The 17439-nt window shown below is 47.9% G+C and overlaps 1 protein-coding gene across 7 annotated transcripts in view; it reads right to left on the bottom strand.

The window, feature by feature from the left end:
• Positions 1–17439, bottom strand: part of DHRS7B (dehydrogenase/reductase 7B) — a 290811-nt gene that overhangs the window by 157032 nt on the left and 116340 nt on the right. For all 7 annotated transcript variants that reach the window (XM_063934184.1, XM_063934183.1, XM_063934178.1 and 4 more), the window contains exon 4: positions 11342–11552. In XM_063934184.1, coding sequence (XP_063790254.1) covers positions 11342–11552 — 211 coding nt within the window. The remainder of the gene's footprint in view (positions 1–11341; positions 11553–17439) is intronic.

Here is a 17439-nt window from a genome sequence, read left to right as displayed (position 1 = left end):
TACCATGGTTAAATCTCTTTCTGCGAAGTACACTGGGTTTCAAAGGAATACATCAGGGTGTAGAGATGGATCTTGATCCAGAGGCACCAACAGATTAAAGCTTTAGACTGTCCCAGGATGCATTCTGGGGCCTACTGTATATAACCACGCATCCAGGCACTGTGAGCTCAGTTTTAGTTAACCAGTCCAGGCAGATGTTAGTCACATAGAACCACGTTCTCACAACAGAAGAGACCAGCGGCTAATGCCATACAAACCCAAAGAAGCTTAGTGCGTCAGGGTGGGCGGCCTGTGGAACCCAGTGTACCTCGCAGAAAGAGAATTAAACATGGTCAGTCTACCATAAGTCATACAATCTACAAATCAGGTGTGTCAGGGTGGGATCCCTGTGGAACCTGTGGACTTAGGAGAAATATTTTTATCAACGGTAAGTTCTTACAATAACGTATATTTCTCCGGCAGGGTCCACAGGTTATCCACAGGATAACAATGGGATTTCCCAAAGCCATTTAGTGGTGGGGACGCTCCTGATTAGACAGGAGAACCTTACGCCCGAATTCAGCGTCATGAGAGGCAAAAGTATCCAAAGCATAATGTCTAATGAACGTGTTAATAGAAGACCATGTGGCTGCCTTACATATCTGTTCTGCTGAAGCACCATGTTGTACTACCCAAGAAGGGCCTACCTTACGAGTAAAGTGAGCAGAGACATTACCCGGAACAGGGAGATCAGCTCGAGAATATGCTTCTGAAATCGTACTTTGAAGCAATCTTGCCAGCATCTGTTTAGTAGCAGGCCATCCTCTCTTGTGAAATCCGTAGAGAACGAAGAGAGAATCTGTCTTTCTGATGGCATGGTACGATCCACGTAGATCCTCAATGCCTGGACTACGACCAGCGACGCGTCTCCCGCAGAAAGTCCCGATACCTAAAAAGCCGGGACTACAATTTCTTCATTAAGGTGGAATTTAGACACCACCTTTGGAAGATACCCAGACCTAGTTCTGAGAACTGCTTTATCTGGATAAAAAAATCAGAAATGGGGAACGACATGACAGCGCTCCTAAATCTGATACTCTTCTAGCTGATGCCATAGTCCGTAGAAAAAGTACTTTTGCTGTCAACCATTTAAGATCCACCTTGTTAAGTGGTTCAAATGGGGCAACTTGAAGGGCTTTTAGGACTAAATATAAGTCCCACGGTACTTTAGGTGGAAAAAAGGGAGATTGAATGCGAAGCATTCCCTGGAAAAAAGTATGCACATCCTGTATATTGGCAATTTTCTTTTGGAACCATACAGTCAATGCCGATAGCGGCACTCTCAAGGAAGCTACCTTCAAACCCTTATCCATTCCTGCCTGAAGGAATGCGAGGACCCTGGAAACTCTAAAAGATTTCGGGTCCATACCTCCTTCACTGCACCAATGAATATAGGCCTGCAATATTCGGTGATAAATACGAGCTGAGGAGGGTTTCCTTGCTCTGAGCATTGTTTGAATTACAGTACCTGTTTAGAGAATCCTCTTGACTTTAGGATAGAGGTTTCAAGAGCAACTCCGTCAAAGACCGTCGATCCAGATGTCTGTGATAACATGGACCCTGCATCAGTAGATCTGGACGTTGAGGAAGCAGAAGTGGAGCGTCCGTTGACATTCTCTGCAGATCTGTGTACCAATGCCTTCTGGGCCAAGCCGGAGATAATAGAATCACGGCACCCTTTGCTTGCTTTATTTTCCTCACCATCCTGGGTAACAGGGTGATCGAAGGAAACAGAAAAGCCAGATGAAAGTCCCATTTCACCGACAAGGCTTCTACAAAGATTGCTCTGGGATCCTTTGTTCTTGAGCCGTATACGGGTACTTTGGTGTTCAGACGGGATGCCATCTCTGGCAACCTCCATTTGTCTACTAGAGTCTGAAAGACCTCCGGGCCCATTTGCTTGCTTGAATGGTGTGCCAACTGAGAAAGTCCGCTTCCCAGTTTAGGACTCCCGGAACGAACACTGTGGACAAGGCTGGAAGATGGAGTTCTGCCCACTTTAGTATGCGACTTACCTCCTTCATTGCTTTTTGGCTGCGAGTTCCTCCCTGATGGCTGAGGTAGGCTACTGCCGTTGCATTGTCCGAGCGGATCTGGACTGGTTTTTCCTGAAGAATGTCCTTTGCCTGAATCAGTGCCATGTATACGGCCCGAAGATCAAACAGGTTTATCGGCAGACAACTTTCTTCTGTGATCCATTGTCCCTGGAACCATAATTTTCAGGACACTGCTCCCCAGCCCTGCAGACTGGCATCTGTTGTCAGGATCTCCCAATCTGATATTCAAAAAGGTATTACTTTGTCTAGATGGGATGTCTGTAGCCACCAGGCTAATGACTTCCTTACCTTTACTGGAAGTACCATCGTCTGTTTGTTTCTTTCTTGTCTGATGTACTCCATTCCATCTGGCCAGAATCAGACGCTGCAGAGGCTTCAAGTAGAATTGTGCATACTCCACCATGTTGAATGTTGACACCATCAACCTCATCACTCGCATAGCTGCATGAATGGATACACTTTGGCTGTGTAACAAGTCCTGAATCTTTGACTGTACCTTGGATATCTTGTTCCGAGGTAAGAATACTCTCTGCAGACCTGAATCCAGAACAGCCCCCAAGTGAGTCATCCGTTGTGACGGCATCAGAGATGATTTTGCCCATTTTATGAGCCACCCGTGCCTCTGCAGACATGTTGTCTGTTGGAGATGGCACAGGAGCAACTTCTGTGATTGTGACAGGATTAAAAGGTCGTCGAGGTATGGAAAAATTCTTATCTCCTGCTTGCGGAGATAAGCTGCCATTACCACCATAATCCTGGGGGCTGTGGCTAACCCAAAAGGTAGGGCCTGAAACTGGAAATGCTGCTGGAGGATAGCGAACCTGGTACTGAAATGATTACTCCTGACTGAAGCAATTTTTGTACTGCTTCTTGCAAAGCCTTGGCCTTCGTCTGTACCCGAGACAGACTGGTGCAGAAGAACCTTCGAGGAGGATGCTTCTTGAAGGGAAACACATAACCTAGAGATACCGCTTCTTGAACCCAGGCATCTGTTGTAGACTGCCGCCAGATCTGTGCAAACTGAACAAGTCGGCCCCCTACCCTGGGGTCCCCCAGGAGGAGGCCCACACCATCAGGCTGATGGCTTATCTTCTGGTTTGGAAGCTGGTCCTCTGGTAGCCCAATGCATTTTTGACTTACCAAACTTATTGTATTGAGGCTGTTTACGATCACTTTTTCCCTTTGATTTTCCTTGAGACCGAAAGGGCCGGAAAACTGGACCCCTAGATTTGGGGTCATATGTGGAAGGAAACTTGACCTTCTTGGAGTCTGCTTCTGCCTCCAGAATATCTGTCAACTCCTTACCAAACAAAATATTTCCAGAAAAAGCCAAAGATTCCAAAACCTTCTTAGATTCTGAATCGTCTTTCTACGTACGCAACCAAACTGCTCTGCGAGAAGCTATTGTTAAGGCTGATGCCGTAGAATCAATAGTAACCATATCTAATGCTGTTTCTTCCAAAAATATTGCAGCCTGTTTAATATGGGCTATAAAGGATTTTTGCTCTCTAGAAGCTGATGACAATTCACCTTCCAATGCATAAGCCCAGGCAGCCACTGCCTTTGCTATTCAAATTGACGCCATGGCCAGCTCCAGACAGGGAAAATATGGTTTTTAGAAAACCATGCACTCTCCTATCCGTGACATCATTTAAAGATGTTGACGGCAAAGGCAATATAGATTTTCGCACCGAATCACATGCGTATCTACTTTAGGCGCCACCTCCTTTTTTGAACAGTCCCCGGCTGGAAAAGGATAATTTGAATCCCATTTTTTGGGAATTATATATTTTTTTGTTGGGTTTTACCCAAACCTCTTCCATGATTTCAGTCAGCTAGTCTGACCCAGGAAACTCAGTCTTAACTGTTTTGGGACGTTTAAACACAGGTGCCTTGGTTTTTAACACAGGCTCTGCTGAATCTTCTAAGGACAGAATGTCCTTCATTGCTCTAATTAATTCAGCTATATCTATTAAGCTGAGACCTTCTTCCTCCTCTTCATATGTTGAGATAGAGTAAACCGAGCTTTCATCTTTCGATGAATCGTCACGAGTAGTCTGTGAAGGTGAAGATTTACTTACCATCGGTTTATCAGCTTGTTTCATTTGAGAAGCTGCTGGGGGAATTGATATACCGTAGGTAGGGAGATGCATGTATGGGTACCCTATACCTGGTACCGAAGCTGTAGGAATTATCCGTTCAGCTATACTGGACAAAGTCTGTACAAACACAGCCCAAGGTGGATCCATACGTACCTGATGTTGTATAGGGATCTGCTGAAAAGCAAAACTATTTACACATAAACCATCCTGAACCAGATCCTGAGAGGATAATACAGTTTTGCAAGACAAACATGATATTAGTGTTGCTGTAAGTGTACCTTAGTCACCTTTGCCGCTCTTAGACATGATAAATAATCAGCACTTTCACAGTGTACTACACAATTTGTGACTGTAATCACTTTAACCTTCTTAAAGTGATATCAATCTGACACTAACCCATGCACCAGCATTGAGGATCAGAAGAAACCAACTGACAAACATATATTAAAGTTAGCAACCACACTAGCAGTCAGTCACATGTTATATATTATTCATATGAGCATATCATCAAATACAAACACTTTTTCAAGTCTGTAGGCGAACACTTACTGAATCCTGTATAAACAGATCTAAAGTATTCAGACGCAATGCGAAGAAAACCACAGTAAATGTACACAGACTCATATGCAATAGGCACTTAACTTAAATATTCGTACTTGACAAAATAAATGTATAGCCCATACTCAGTAGAGTGGGATACAGGGAGACTCATCTCATTTCCAGTGATCGATCAATACGTTAGCGAACGCTGAGTGGATCCAGACGCTACTAGTGTACACTGCCGCTTCAGGAACCTATACGGACACAGACGCTGGACGCTCCGGTCTCATGGTAACGTTCAGTGAACACAAATGCAGTGGTCACACGGCCGACTATGCTGCGACCGGATCTCTCGTGGTAGCGCTTAGTGAACACTGACGCAGCGGCCTATGCTGCGACAGAGTCCCCTCTGGTAGCATCTGAGATGGAAGCAAGGAATCAGTTCATAGCGGGAGACTCGGCGGAAACTGGTCATGAAACAGGGGTAGGGGAGATCAGGAGAGCGTCTGACTCCCCACCACTGACTTCAACCCTAGGGATCGCGGTCTCATGCTATTCCTGGTGCCTATTACCCCTAAGGCCTAGCGCTGGAGCACCCGTGGTGGCGGCGCGTCAGCTACTGTTTGGTAGTCTCCTCCCAAAACAGTGCGGCTGTGTCCGTATTCCATCTACTAAGCGGAACCGATGCCTTACCTTCCCTCCATGGTTCGGCCACAGCCTGGTAACGTCTGATGGACCTGCTAGTATATCCGACACAGACGCCCGCCGAAACAGCACTGTACTCATGGGTATGCGTTGTTGCGACCCGGCGGAGAGTTGTTGGTGCGACTCTGTCCAATATGCATATAAAACGCTGTTTAGAAAGATAACTCAAAAAAAATAGTAAGACTATAAAAATAAAATAAGAAAGCTTAGGGCTGCTAAGGAAACAGCAGCCCTCTGACCATGGTCCGGCTCCTGCCGCACCAAACAAAAAACTGATTTGCCTGAGCCAATGGACGGGATATATGGACAGGCCCGTTGCATCATGGGAGGCCAGAAAGCTTTTGATTGTTTGGTGCCAATCCGTTGTCGCTCCATCATATACCATTGCTATCCTGTGGATAACTTGTGGACCCTGTCGGAAAAAAGGACCTTAACCATAAGCCATTTAAGGTCCACCGACTCAAAAGGTTCAAATGGAGACTCTTGCAGGGCATTCAAGACAACATACAGATCCCATGGAGCCACAGGAGGGACATAGGGAGGCTGAATCCGCAATACGCCCTGAGTGAATGTATGAACATTAGGAATAGATGGAATTTTTCTCTGAAACCACACCAACAAGGCAGATATGTGAACCTTGAGGGAGGCCAGACAAAGTCCTAAATCCAGGCCTTGTTGCAAAAAAGCCAGAAGTCTGGAAGTACTAAACTTGTAAGCATCGTAATTCAAAGCAGCACACCAGGTGAAGTAAGAATTCCAGACCCTATAATAAATCCATGCAGAAGTTGGTTTGCGGGCCTTTATCATAGTTTGGTTAACTGCCTTGGAGAATCCTTTGGCCCTTAGGAGTGAAGCTTCAAGAGCCATGCCATCAAAGCCAGTCTGGCCAGCTCCGGGTAGAAACAAGGGCCCTGAACGAGGAGGTCTGGGCGTTGAGGAAGTAGAAGAGGACGCTCTATCGATAGACCCTGCAGGTCTGAGAACCAATGCCGCCTGGGCTACGCTGGAGCGACTAGAAGCAGTATTCCGCTTACTTACTTGAACTTCCGTAGTACCCTGGGCAGGAGTAACAGTAGAGGGAACACGTAGGGCAGCCGAAAGTTCCAATGAATTGCCAGTGCGTCCACAAACGCTGCTTGAGGATCCACTGTTCTTGATCCGAAGACCGGAACTTTGTGATTGTGTCGAGACACCATCAGGTCTACATCTGGTAGGCCCCACTTGCCCACTAGGAGTTGAAAGACTTCTGGATGAAGACTCCACTCTCCGGCGTGCACGTCCTGATGACTGAGGAAGTCTGCTTCCCAGTTGAGGACCCCCGGAATGTACACTGCCGATATTGCTGGCAGATGGCGTTCCGCCCAACAAAGGATTTTTGACACTTCCATCATTACCATGCCTTGATGATTTATGTAAGCCACGGTGGTGGCGTTGTCTGATTGTACTTGAACAGGCCTGTTCTGTACCAGAGGCAGGGCAAGAGTTAAAGCATTGAACACTGGCCGCAATTCCAGATTATTTATTGGGAGTAGAGATTCCTCCCTGGTTCACCGACCCTGGAGAGAGTGTTGCTCTATCACCGCGCCCCAACCCCTCAGACTGGCACCCGTAGTCAGGAGGACCCAGTTGGGAATCCAGAAGGGACAGCCCATGCTCAACTGCTGGTCCTGTAGCCACCAGCTCAGTGACAGACGAACCTCCGGAGTCAATGAGATCATTTGAGACCTGATTCGATGAGGCAGGCCATCCCACTTGGAAAGGATTAACCTCTGTAGAGGGCGGGAATGAAATGGAGCGTACCCTCCCATGTCGAACGCAGACACCATGAGGCATAGTACTTGCATCGCCGAGTGTATCGACACTCTTGGGCAAGAGAGGAAGTATCTTGTCCTGTCCTGAAGTTTCAGGACTCTCTCTGGAGACAGAAACATTCTTTGGCTGTGTGTATCCAGCAGTGCCCCCAGCTGCACCATGCTCCAAGTAGGGACCAGCGAGGACTTCTTCCAGTTGACAAGCCACCCGTGGACTTGTAGGAAGTTTACCGTCAGTTGTAGGTGACTGAGGAGGACATCTTGGGAGTTCGCCAGGATCAGCAAGTCGTCCAGATACGGAAGGATCATGATTCCCTAACGACGCAGATGAGCCTGGAACTGATAATGAAGGTTGCCAATAGCAAACCGCAGATATTGCTGATGCGATATGGCAATAGGTATATGCAGATAGGCATCTTGTATATCCAGGGATACCATATAATCTCCTGGTTCCATGGCCAGTACAATCGAACGCAGCGTTTCCATACGGAACTTGGACACTCACAAATTTGTTCAGTGATTTGAGGTTGAGTATATTTCCCGGAAAGACCCATTGGGTTTTGGGACTAGAAACAGGGTCAAGTAGTGTACCCCGCCTCTCTGGGACAGGGGTACCGGCATTACCACTCCTGTATCCAGGAGGGAATGCACAACCTGGTGTAGAGCTTGTGCCTTCAACGGGTACAAAGGGATAACTGTCGTTAGAAACTGGCGAGGGGGACGTCTCGTGAAAGAGACTGTACCTTCTACCCGTACCCGTGAGAGACGACTTCTCGCACCCATGCGTCTGAAGTGGTCTTTAACCAGACCTGGGTGAATTGCAGATGTCGGCCTCCCACCCTGGGATTCCCCAGGGGGAGGCCAGGCCCGTCGTGCAGCAGGCGTGTCTTGTTTGGAAGCATGTTGACGTGCAGCCTAGGATTGTTTTGCTTTGGTCTTAGAGGTTTTTGGCGCACAAGCTTGTCTCGGGTACGCCTGACCTTTTGCTTTCCCTTGAGGTCGAATGGAACGAAGAGTGGTACTCTTTGCCTTCTGTGCAGAAGGATTAGTATTTGGGAGAAACGCAGTCTTAGCAGCCGCTAAGTCAGTTACAATCTTATTCAGATCCTCCCCAAACAGGATGTCTCCCTTAAAAGGGGGTACCTCCAAGGACTTTTTGGAGTCCAGGTCCACCTTCCATGACCTCAACCACAGAATTCGGCGAGCCAGGATGGACTTAGTCGACGCCTTGGCCACCATTACAACTGCCTCAGAGGATGCTTCCTGAATGTAGTGGGAGGCGGTGGCAATATGAGACAGATATTGTCTGGCAGTGTCAGATATATCCTGAGGCAGCTCTTCCACTCTTGCCTGAACCCATGCTTCAATTCCTATTGCAGCCCAGGAGGCTGCTATAGTGGGTCTATGTACAGCACCTGTAAGGGAGTAAATAGATTTCAGGCATCCTTCGACACGCTTATCTGTTAGTTCCTTCAGTGAGGGGACAGTGGTGAAAAGCAGAGTAGATGACACAAGACGGGTGACATGGAAATCCACAGGCGGTGGATTCTCCCCTTTGTTACACAACTCAGCGGAGAGAGGATAACGAGCTAGCATCTTTTTAGACAGGGAGAATTTCTTTCCTGGAGAAGACCAGGGTTCCTGACGTATGTCTACCAAATGGTCAGAATGTGGTAAGACTACTTTAGTTACTTTTTGACGTTTAAATTTATCAGATTTCTTAGACGGAGTAGTGGGATCTACATCATCATCAATTTGTAGAATCAGCTTAATAGCCTCCACTAGGTCAGGGACATAAACTTGCGTTGTAGTATCCTCGTCAGAAGCGACTGTATCAGTGTCTGACGAATCAGTACACTCCCCCATCCTCATCAGAAGTATCATCTGGGATATTAGTGGACTGCGAGGAGGATGCGGCCCGCTTAGATGACCCCTTGACCGCACAGGGACGTGGGGTAGGTTTTTGTCTAACCAAAAATTGATTTAATTGTTGTTTCTGGGTTGACAGAGTAGGATTAACCACAGGGACAATCTGTGGCTGCAATGGCACAGGAGGTCCCATAGGGGGCGTAAGGCGTGTCACAAGCGTATTAAGCATATTGTAGAATGCCGTCCAGGGTGGCTCCTGATTGGCTACAGGAGTAGCAGGCTGACTGGGAGATGTATGGCACATATTACACAGACCATCCTTCAAAACTTCCCGCTCAGGCAAATCCTTGGTGCATGCACTGCATGATGCAGGAGCGTCCACGGATTTCCCGCCCTTTGTGGTAGACATTATAGCGAATGTATCCTTAGAGCTTGACAGTACGATATAGCCAGACAAATAACCTGCAAATAAATCCCCTATTTATGTGTCAGAAAATGCAAAACACAAGCAGAGAATTGATGTGACTGAAACACACAGTAAAATACACTTAACTGTAAATACTGCGCAGCACTAAATAATAGACTCTGATGCCCCTAGTCCCCTAGGGTACAGAATACAATGATAGCGATAGCTTGTGATGCACTCAAAGTGAAATTCACACAGCAGATACAGGCACACACAGTCACAGTGACAATGCAGACAATTATTTTAGTCAGACAATAAAACAGCACTGGATATATATAACAATGCGCGGTCTGAGACCAGATGTATATATCAGAATACTCGTACAATATATTCTGGTACAGGTACACTTGTTCTTAACTAAAGCGGTCTTAAAATGACATGTAGAATACTTAAGTGTCTGTAGAATTACAGCGCTGATAAATCAGGCGGATTTACAGAGGAGACCTTGTCCTGCAGTCCCGGAGACGGGTGTAGTACGGCTGACCGGCGCTCAGGAGACCGCCAGTCAGCTTACCGACGCCGGATCCCGGCAGCATACCGACGCCGGGATCCCGACGGGGAGGGGCGAGTGCAGCAAGCCCCTTGCAGGCTCGGTGGCGACCTGCGGTCGCCACGGGTTCTATTCCCACTCTATGGGTGTCGTGGACACCCACGAGTGGGAATAGTCCCTGTCCATGCCGACCATAGGGATAGTGAGCCGTCGGGATGGTGGAGGAGGTCATGTGACTGTCGGTCTCCCGACCGCCGGTCACATGAATACCACCCCCCGGAGACCAGTGGCAGCTACTGTGAGAAGATGGCGCCCAGTCTCAGTCAGGGAGTGAGGGAGAGTGTGAGGTAGCTCCAGGGCGGGAACACCAGCCATAGATGGCGCCCGGAGCTGGGGGAGGGGCTACATGTCAAGCGCCTTATCTCCTATGCTGGTCCTCACCACCTGGTACTATGGAACCTTATTAAAAATGGATAATGTATTATCCGACCTGCCCTGGTGGATATAGTGGGATCCCTGTACAGCGACAGTGTCCATGCCAGCGTCGTGGCCCGTCTCCTGAGACCATGACCAGAACGCGATTTAATGGCGGGTCCCCCTGGGAGACCCTCTTACCTCCTCCATAAGAAGCAGCCACGCGATCCAGGAGAGCGTCTGCGGTGGTGTGCCTAGGAACCGGAGCGCCTCTGCCACAAGTACCCGGAAACAGAGCCAGCGGGAGTATGCAACGCCGCTGGGGAGGTGATGGAGCCGCAGCACAGCATGTCACACTGACATATCAAGTGCTGCAGCCCTTGAAGTCTTCTGAATAGCTTTTTCAGGGCTGCCTGCGCAGCCCCCCCTGTTAAGAGACCTGCTTCATGCAGGCACCAACTGTAAAATGGAGCTCAAAGTGCCTGGAGGCGGGGTTATATAGTGGAGGCCCCGCAATGCATCCTCGGACAGTCTAAAGGTTTAGCCTGTTTGGTGCCTCTGGATCAAGATCCATCTCTACACCCTGATGTATTCCCTGTAGAACAGAGTGTACCCCGCTGCATAAATAAACTATTAACGCTTCTATTTTTGGAAAGCATTCTTACTTTTTTTTCCCACACCTGCCTAAAACTTTTGCACAATACTGTGTGTGTGTGAGTGATAAGGCAGGCTATAGTGAGGTATGTGCATTGTACTGACAATGATCTGTTATCTGGGCAGTTTGACCATACAGTCATATCAAAAAGTAAAGACAAACAGATTGTGGGGTATAAAATCTGTTTACTCACCTTTAGTTAAAGCCACTGGTCCAAAATAGTTTGTGTCCATAATCATTCTGTCCACGCTAACTTTCGTGTTCAAAATAGTGCCACGGTAACTGATTCCAGCATTGTTAATGAGAATGTCCACATTCCCCACAAGATGAAGAATCTCTTTAGCTGCGCTGGTTACAGTGTCTACGTCGGACAGGTCAAATATCACCATATGTGGCTTATGCCGCTATAGAACAAAAAAATAAAATGGTTTATTAGAAAGCTATCACCTCAAAGTACATTTACAGGGTTTGTTATCATGCAGTCAGTATTTTGAGAGAGGGGATTTGTTTTGGGCAGGGCCGTAACTAGGTGTGGGCCAAGGGTGTAGTATGAGTCGACGGTGGCGAATCCCTGCCGGCCAGCATACCGGTGCCGGGATTCCGACCGCCAGCTTGCCGACAGCGGGGCGAGCGCTGAGCCCCTTGCGGGCCCGCTGCGGGCACGGTGGTGCGCGTCTATTCTCCCTCCAGGGGGGTCGTGGACCCCCAACAGGGAGAAAAGGTGTCAGTGTGCTGGTTGTCTGGATTCGGGTGCCGGTATACTGTGCGCCGGGATCTCAACAATCAGTATACTGAATACCATTACAAAATCGAAATATACCAGCGCTGGCTGTATATATGTCAATACAAGAACAATCGGCTTGTTGAAATACACATTTATTAAATCACATAAAAAGATATGACATTATATAAAATTATTTCAAAATCACACATACATAGGTGCTGCCAAAAATGAATGCCACTGATCGGCCAATGGTTATTCACTCTGGCTGGAGGTCTCCCTTGTAAAGAGTAAAAAGACAATACTGCAGCAATATTGGTATTCAAGCAAACTGGAAAACGATGTTACCAGTGGTTCATCGTTGGTTAGGGCAATGTTTTCCTTTGTATCATTAGCTGGGATCTCCTAGATGTGCTGATGGAATATCAAAACCACAGAGTCATATGTTACCGGTATGAAAAGTCACTCTCCTAATAAATCAGCTGGAATGTCCTTTAGTTGCTGACCGAATGTCCAATATGATGGAAATTGCTATTTGCAGAATGCCACAATGTGGAAGATGATTCCAAAATTATGCCAGAATTGGAATGTGAATCCTTTTAGGGCGCAGTGGGCTCCTGAGAAAGCTGGACATATACTATACACCAGCGAAACACGTTGACCCCACGCCCACTGCGCCCTAAAGGACATCCCAGCTGATTTATTAGGAGAGTGACTTTTCATACCGGTAACATATGACTCTGTGGTTTGGATATTCCGTCAGCAGATGTAGGAGATCCCAGCTGATGATACAAAGGGTAACTTTGCCCTAACCAACGATCATCCACTGGTAACATAATTTTCCGGTTTGCTTGAATACCAATATTACTGCAGTATTGTCTTTTTACTCTTTACAAGGGAGACCACCAGCCAGAGTGGATAACCATTGGCCGATCAGTTGCATTCATTTTTGGCAGCACCTATATGGGTGTAATTTTTAAATAATTTTATATAATGTCATTTTCATTTGATTAATAAAATAAGAATTTACTTACCAATAATTCTATTTCTCGTAGTCCGTAGTGGATGCTGGGGACTCCGTAAGGACCATGGGGACTAGCGGCTCCGCAGGAGACTGGGCACATCTAAAGAAAGCTTTAGGACTAGCTGGTGTGCACTGGCTCCTCCCCCTATGACCCTCCTCCAAGCCTCAGTTAGGATACTGTGCCCGGACGAGCGTACACAATAAGGAAGGATCTTGAATCCCGGGTAAGACTCATACCAGCCACACCAATCACACCGTATAACTTGTGATCTGAACCCAGTTAACAGCATGATAACAGAGGAGCCTCTAGAAAAGATGGCTCACTACAGCAATAACCCGATCTTTTTGGTAACAATAACTATGTACCAGTATTGCAGACAATCCGCACTTGGGATGGGCGCACAGCATCCACTACGGACTACGAGAAATAGAATTATCGGTAAGTAAATTCTTATTTTCTCTAACGTCCTAAGTGGATGCTGGGGACTCCGTAAGGACCATGGGGATTATACCAAAGCTCCCAAACGGGCGGGAGAGTGCGGATGACTCTGCAGCACCAATTGAGAGAAACTCCAGGTCCTCCTCAGCCAGGGTATCAAACTTGTAGAATTTTACAAACGTATTTGCTCCTGACCAAGTAGCTGCTCGGCAAAGTTGTAAAGCCGAGACCCCTCGGGCAACCGCCCAAGATGAGCCCACCTTCCTTGTGGAGTGGGCATTTACAGATTTTTTGGCTGTGGCAGGCCTGCCACAGAATGTGCAAGCTGAATTGTACTACAAATCCAACGAGCAATAGTCTGCTTAGAAGCAGGAGCACCCAGCTTGTTGGGTGCATACAGGATAAACAGCGAGTCAGTTTTCCTGACTCCAGCCGTCCTGGATATTTTCAGGGCCCCTGACAACATCTAGCAACTTGGAGTCCTCTAAGTCCCTAGTAGCCGCAGGCACCACAATAGGTTGGTTCAGGTGAAACGCTGAAACCACCTTAGGGAGAAACTGAGGACGAGTCCTCAATTCCCCCTGTCCGAATGGAAAATCAGATAAGGGCTTTTACAGGATAAAGCCGCCAATTCTGACACGCGCCTGGCCCCGCCAGGGCCAACAGCATGACCACTTTCCATGTGAGATATTTTAACTCCACAGATTTAAGTGGTTCAACCCAATGTGACTTTTGGAACCCAAAACCTACATTGAGATCCCAAAGTGCCACTGGAGGCACAAAAGGAGGCTGTATATGCAGTACCCCTTTTACAAACGTCTGAACTTCAGGGACTGAAGCTAGTTCTTTTTGGAAGAAAATTGACAGGGCCGAAATTTTAACCTTAATGGACCCCAATTTCAGGCCCATAGACACTCCTGTTTGCAGGAAATGTAGGAATCGACCCAGTTGAATTTCCTCCGTCGGGCCTTACTGGCCTCGCACCACGCAACATATTTTCGCCAAATGCGGTGATAATGTTTTGCGGTTACATCCTTCCTGGCTTTGATCAGGATAGGGATGACTTCATCCGGAATGCCTTTTTTCCCTCAGGATCCGGCGTTCAACCGCCATGCCGTCAAACGCAGCCGCGGTAAGTCTTGGAACAGACAGGGTCCATGCTGGAGCAGGTCCCTTCTTAGAGGTAGAGGCCACGGATCCTCCGTGAGCATCTCTTGAACTTCCGGTTACCAATTTCTTCTTGGCCAATCCGGAGCCACGAATATAGTGCTTACTCCTCTCCATCTTATCAATCTCAGTACCTTGGGTATGAGAGGCAGAGGGGGGAACACATACACTGACTGGTACACCCACGGTGTTACCTTAGCGTCTACAGCTATTTCCTGAGGGTCCCTTGACCTGGCGCAATACCTGTCGAGTTTTTCCCAACGGTTTATAATCATGTGGAAGACTTCTGGGTGAAGTCCCCACTCTCCCGGGTGGAGGTCGTGTTGAGGAAGTCTGCTTCCCAGTTGTCCACTCCCGGAATGAATACTGCTGACAGTGCTATCACATGGTTTTCCGCCCAGCGAAGAATCCTTGCAGCTTCTGCCATTGCCCTCCTGCTTCTTGTGACACCCTTGTTTGTTTACGTGGGTGACTGCCGTGATGTTGTCCGACTGGATCAACACCGGCTGACCTTGAAGCAGAGGTCTTGCTCAGCTTAGAGCATTGTAAATGGCCCTTAGCTTCAGGATATTTATGTGAAGTGACGTCTCCAGGCTAGACTATAAGCCCTGGATATTCCTTCCCTGTGTGACTGCTCCCCAGCCTCGCAGGCTGGCATCCGTGGTCACCAGGACCCAGTCCTGAATGCCGAATCTGCGGCCCTCTAGAAGGTGAGCACTCTGCAACCACCACAGGAGGGACACCCTTGTCCTTGGTGACAGGGTTATCCGCTGATGCATCTGAAGATGCGACCCGGACCATTTGTCCAGCAGGTCCCACTGGAAAGTTCTTGCGTGGAATCTGCCGAATGGGATTGCTTCGTAGGAAGCCACCATTATACCCAGAACCCTTGTGCATTGATGCACTGAGACTTGGCTCGGTTTTAGGAGGTTCCTGACTATCTCGGATAACTCCCTGGCTTTCTCCTCCGGGAGAAACACCTTTTTCTGGACTGTGTCCAGGATCATCCCTAGGAACAGAAGACAAGTCGTCGGAACCAGCTGCGATTTTGGAATATTGAGAATCCAATCGTGCTGCCGCAACACTACCTGAGATAGTGCTACACCGACCTCCAACTGTTCCCTGGATCTTACCCTTATCAGGGAATCGTCCAAGTAAGGGATAACTAATATTCCCTTCCTTCGAAGGAATATCATCATTTCGGCCATTACCTTGGTAAAGACACGGGGTGCCGTGGACCATCCATACGGCAGCGTCTGAACTGATAGTGACAGTTCTGTACCATAAACCTGAGGTACCCTTGATGAGAAGGGTACATTTTTTACATGAAGGTAAGCATCCTTGATGTCCCGAGACATCATGTAGTCCCCTTCTTCCAGGTTCGCAATCACTGCTCTGAGTGACTCAATCTTGAATTTGAACCTCTGTATGTAAGTGTTCAAAGATTTTAGATTTATAATCGGTCTCACCAAGCCGTCCGGCTTTGGTACCACAACAGTGTGGTATAATACCCCGTTCCCTGTTGCAGGAGGGGTACCTTGATTATCACCTGCTGGGAATACAGCTTGTGAATGGCTTCCAAAACTATCTCCCTGTCAGAAGGAGACATCGGTAAAGCCGACTTTAGGAAACGGCGAGGGGGAGACGTCTCGAATTCTAATTTGTACCCCTGAGTATCACCTGAAGGATCCAGGGGTCTACTTGCGAGTGAGCCCACTGCGCGCTGAAATTCATTGAGACGGGCCCCCCACCGTGCCTGATTCTGCTTGTAAAGCCCCAGCGTCATACTGAGGGCTTGGCAGAGGCGGGAGAGGGTTTCTGTTCCTGGGAACTGGCTGATTTCTGCAGCCTTTTCCCTCTCCCTCTGTCACGGGGCAGAAAAGAGGAACCTTTTGCCCGCTTGTCCACGAAAAGACTGCGCCTGATAATACGGCGTCTTCTCATGATGAGAGGCGACCTGGGGTACAAACGTGGATTTCCCAGCTGTTGCCGTGGCCACCAGGTCTGAAAGACCGACCCCAAATAACTCCTCCCCTTAATAAGGCAATACTTCCAAATGCCGTTTGGAATACGCATCACCTGACCACTGACGTGTCCATAACCCTCTACTGGTAGAAATGGACAACGCACTTAGACTTGATGCCAGTCGGCAAATATTCCGCTGTGCATCACGCATACATAGAAATGCATCTTTAAAATGCTCTATAGGCAATAATATACTGTCCCTATCTAGGGTAACAATATTTTCAGTCAGGGAATCCGACCACGCCAACCCAGCACTGCACATCCAGGCTGAGGCGATTGCTGGTCGCAGTATAACACCAGTATGTGTGTAATACATTTTAGGATATCCTCCTGCTTTCTATCAGCAGGATCCTTAAGGGTGGCCATCTCAGGAGAGGGTAGAGCCCTTGTTCTTACCAGCGTGTGAGCGCTTTATCCACCCTAGGGGGTGTTTCCCAACGCACCCTAACCTCTGGCGGGAAAGGATATAATGCCAATAACATTTTTATCAGTTGTTATCGGGGGAAACCCACGCATCATCACACACCTCATTTAATTTCTCAGATTCAGGAAAACTACAGGTAGTTTTTCCTCACCGAACATAATACCCCTTTTTGGTGGTACTCGTATTATCAGAAATGTGTAAAACATTTTTCATTGCCTCAATCATGTAACGTGTGGCCCTACTGGAAGTCTCATTTGTCTCTTCACCGTCGACGCTGGAGTCAGTATCCGTGTCGGCGTCTATATCTGCCATCTGAGGTAACGGGCGCTTTAGAGCCCCTGATGGCCTATGAGACGTCTGGACAGGCACAAGCTGAGTAGCCGGCTGTCTCATGTCAACCACTGTCTTTTATACAGAGCTGACACTGTCACGTAATTCTTCCAACAGTTCATCCACTCAGGTGTCGACCCCCTAGGGGGTGACATCACTAT

The sequence above is a fragment of the Pseudophryne corroboree genome, chromosome 7 (assembly GCF_028390025.1).
Source record: "Pseudophryne corroboree isolate aPseCor3 chromosome 7, aPseCor3.hap2, whole genome shotgun sequence".
Taxonomy (NCBI): Eukaryota; Metazoa; Chordata; class Amphibia; order Anura; family Myobatrachidae; genus Pseudophryne; species Pseudophryne corroboree.
The sequence above is the reverse complement of the archived record's forward strand: the minus strand, read 5'-3'. Positions and strand labels throughout refer to the sequence as shown.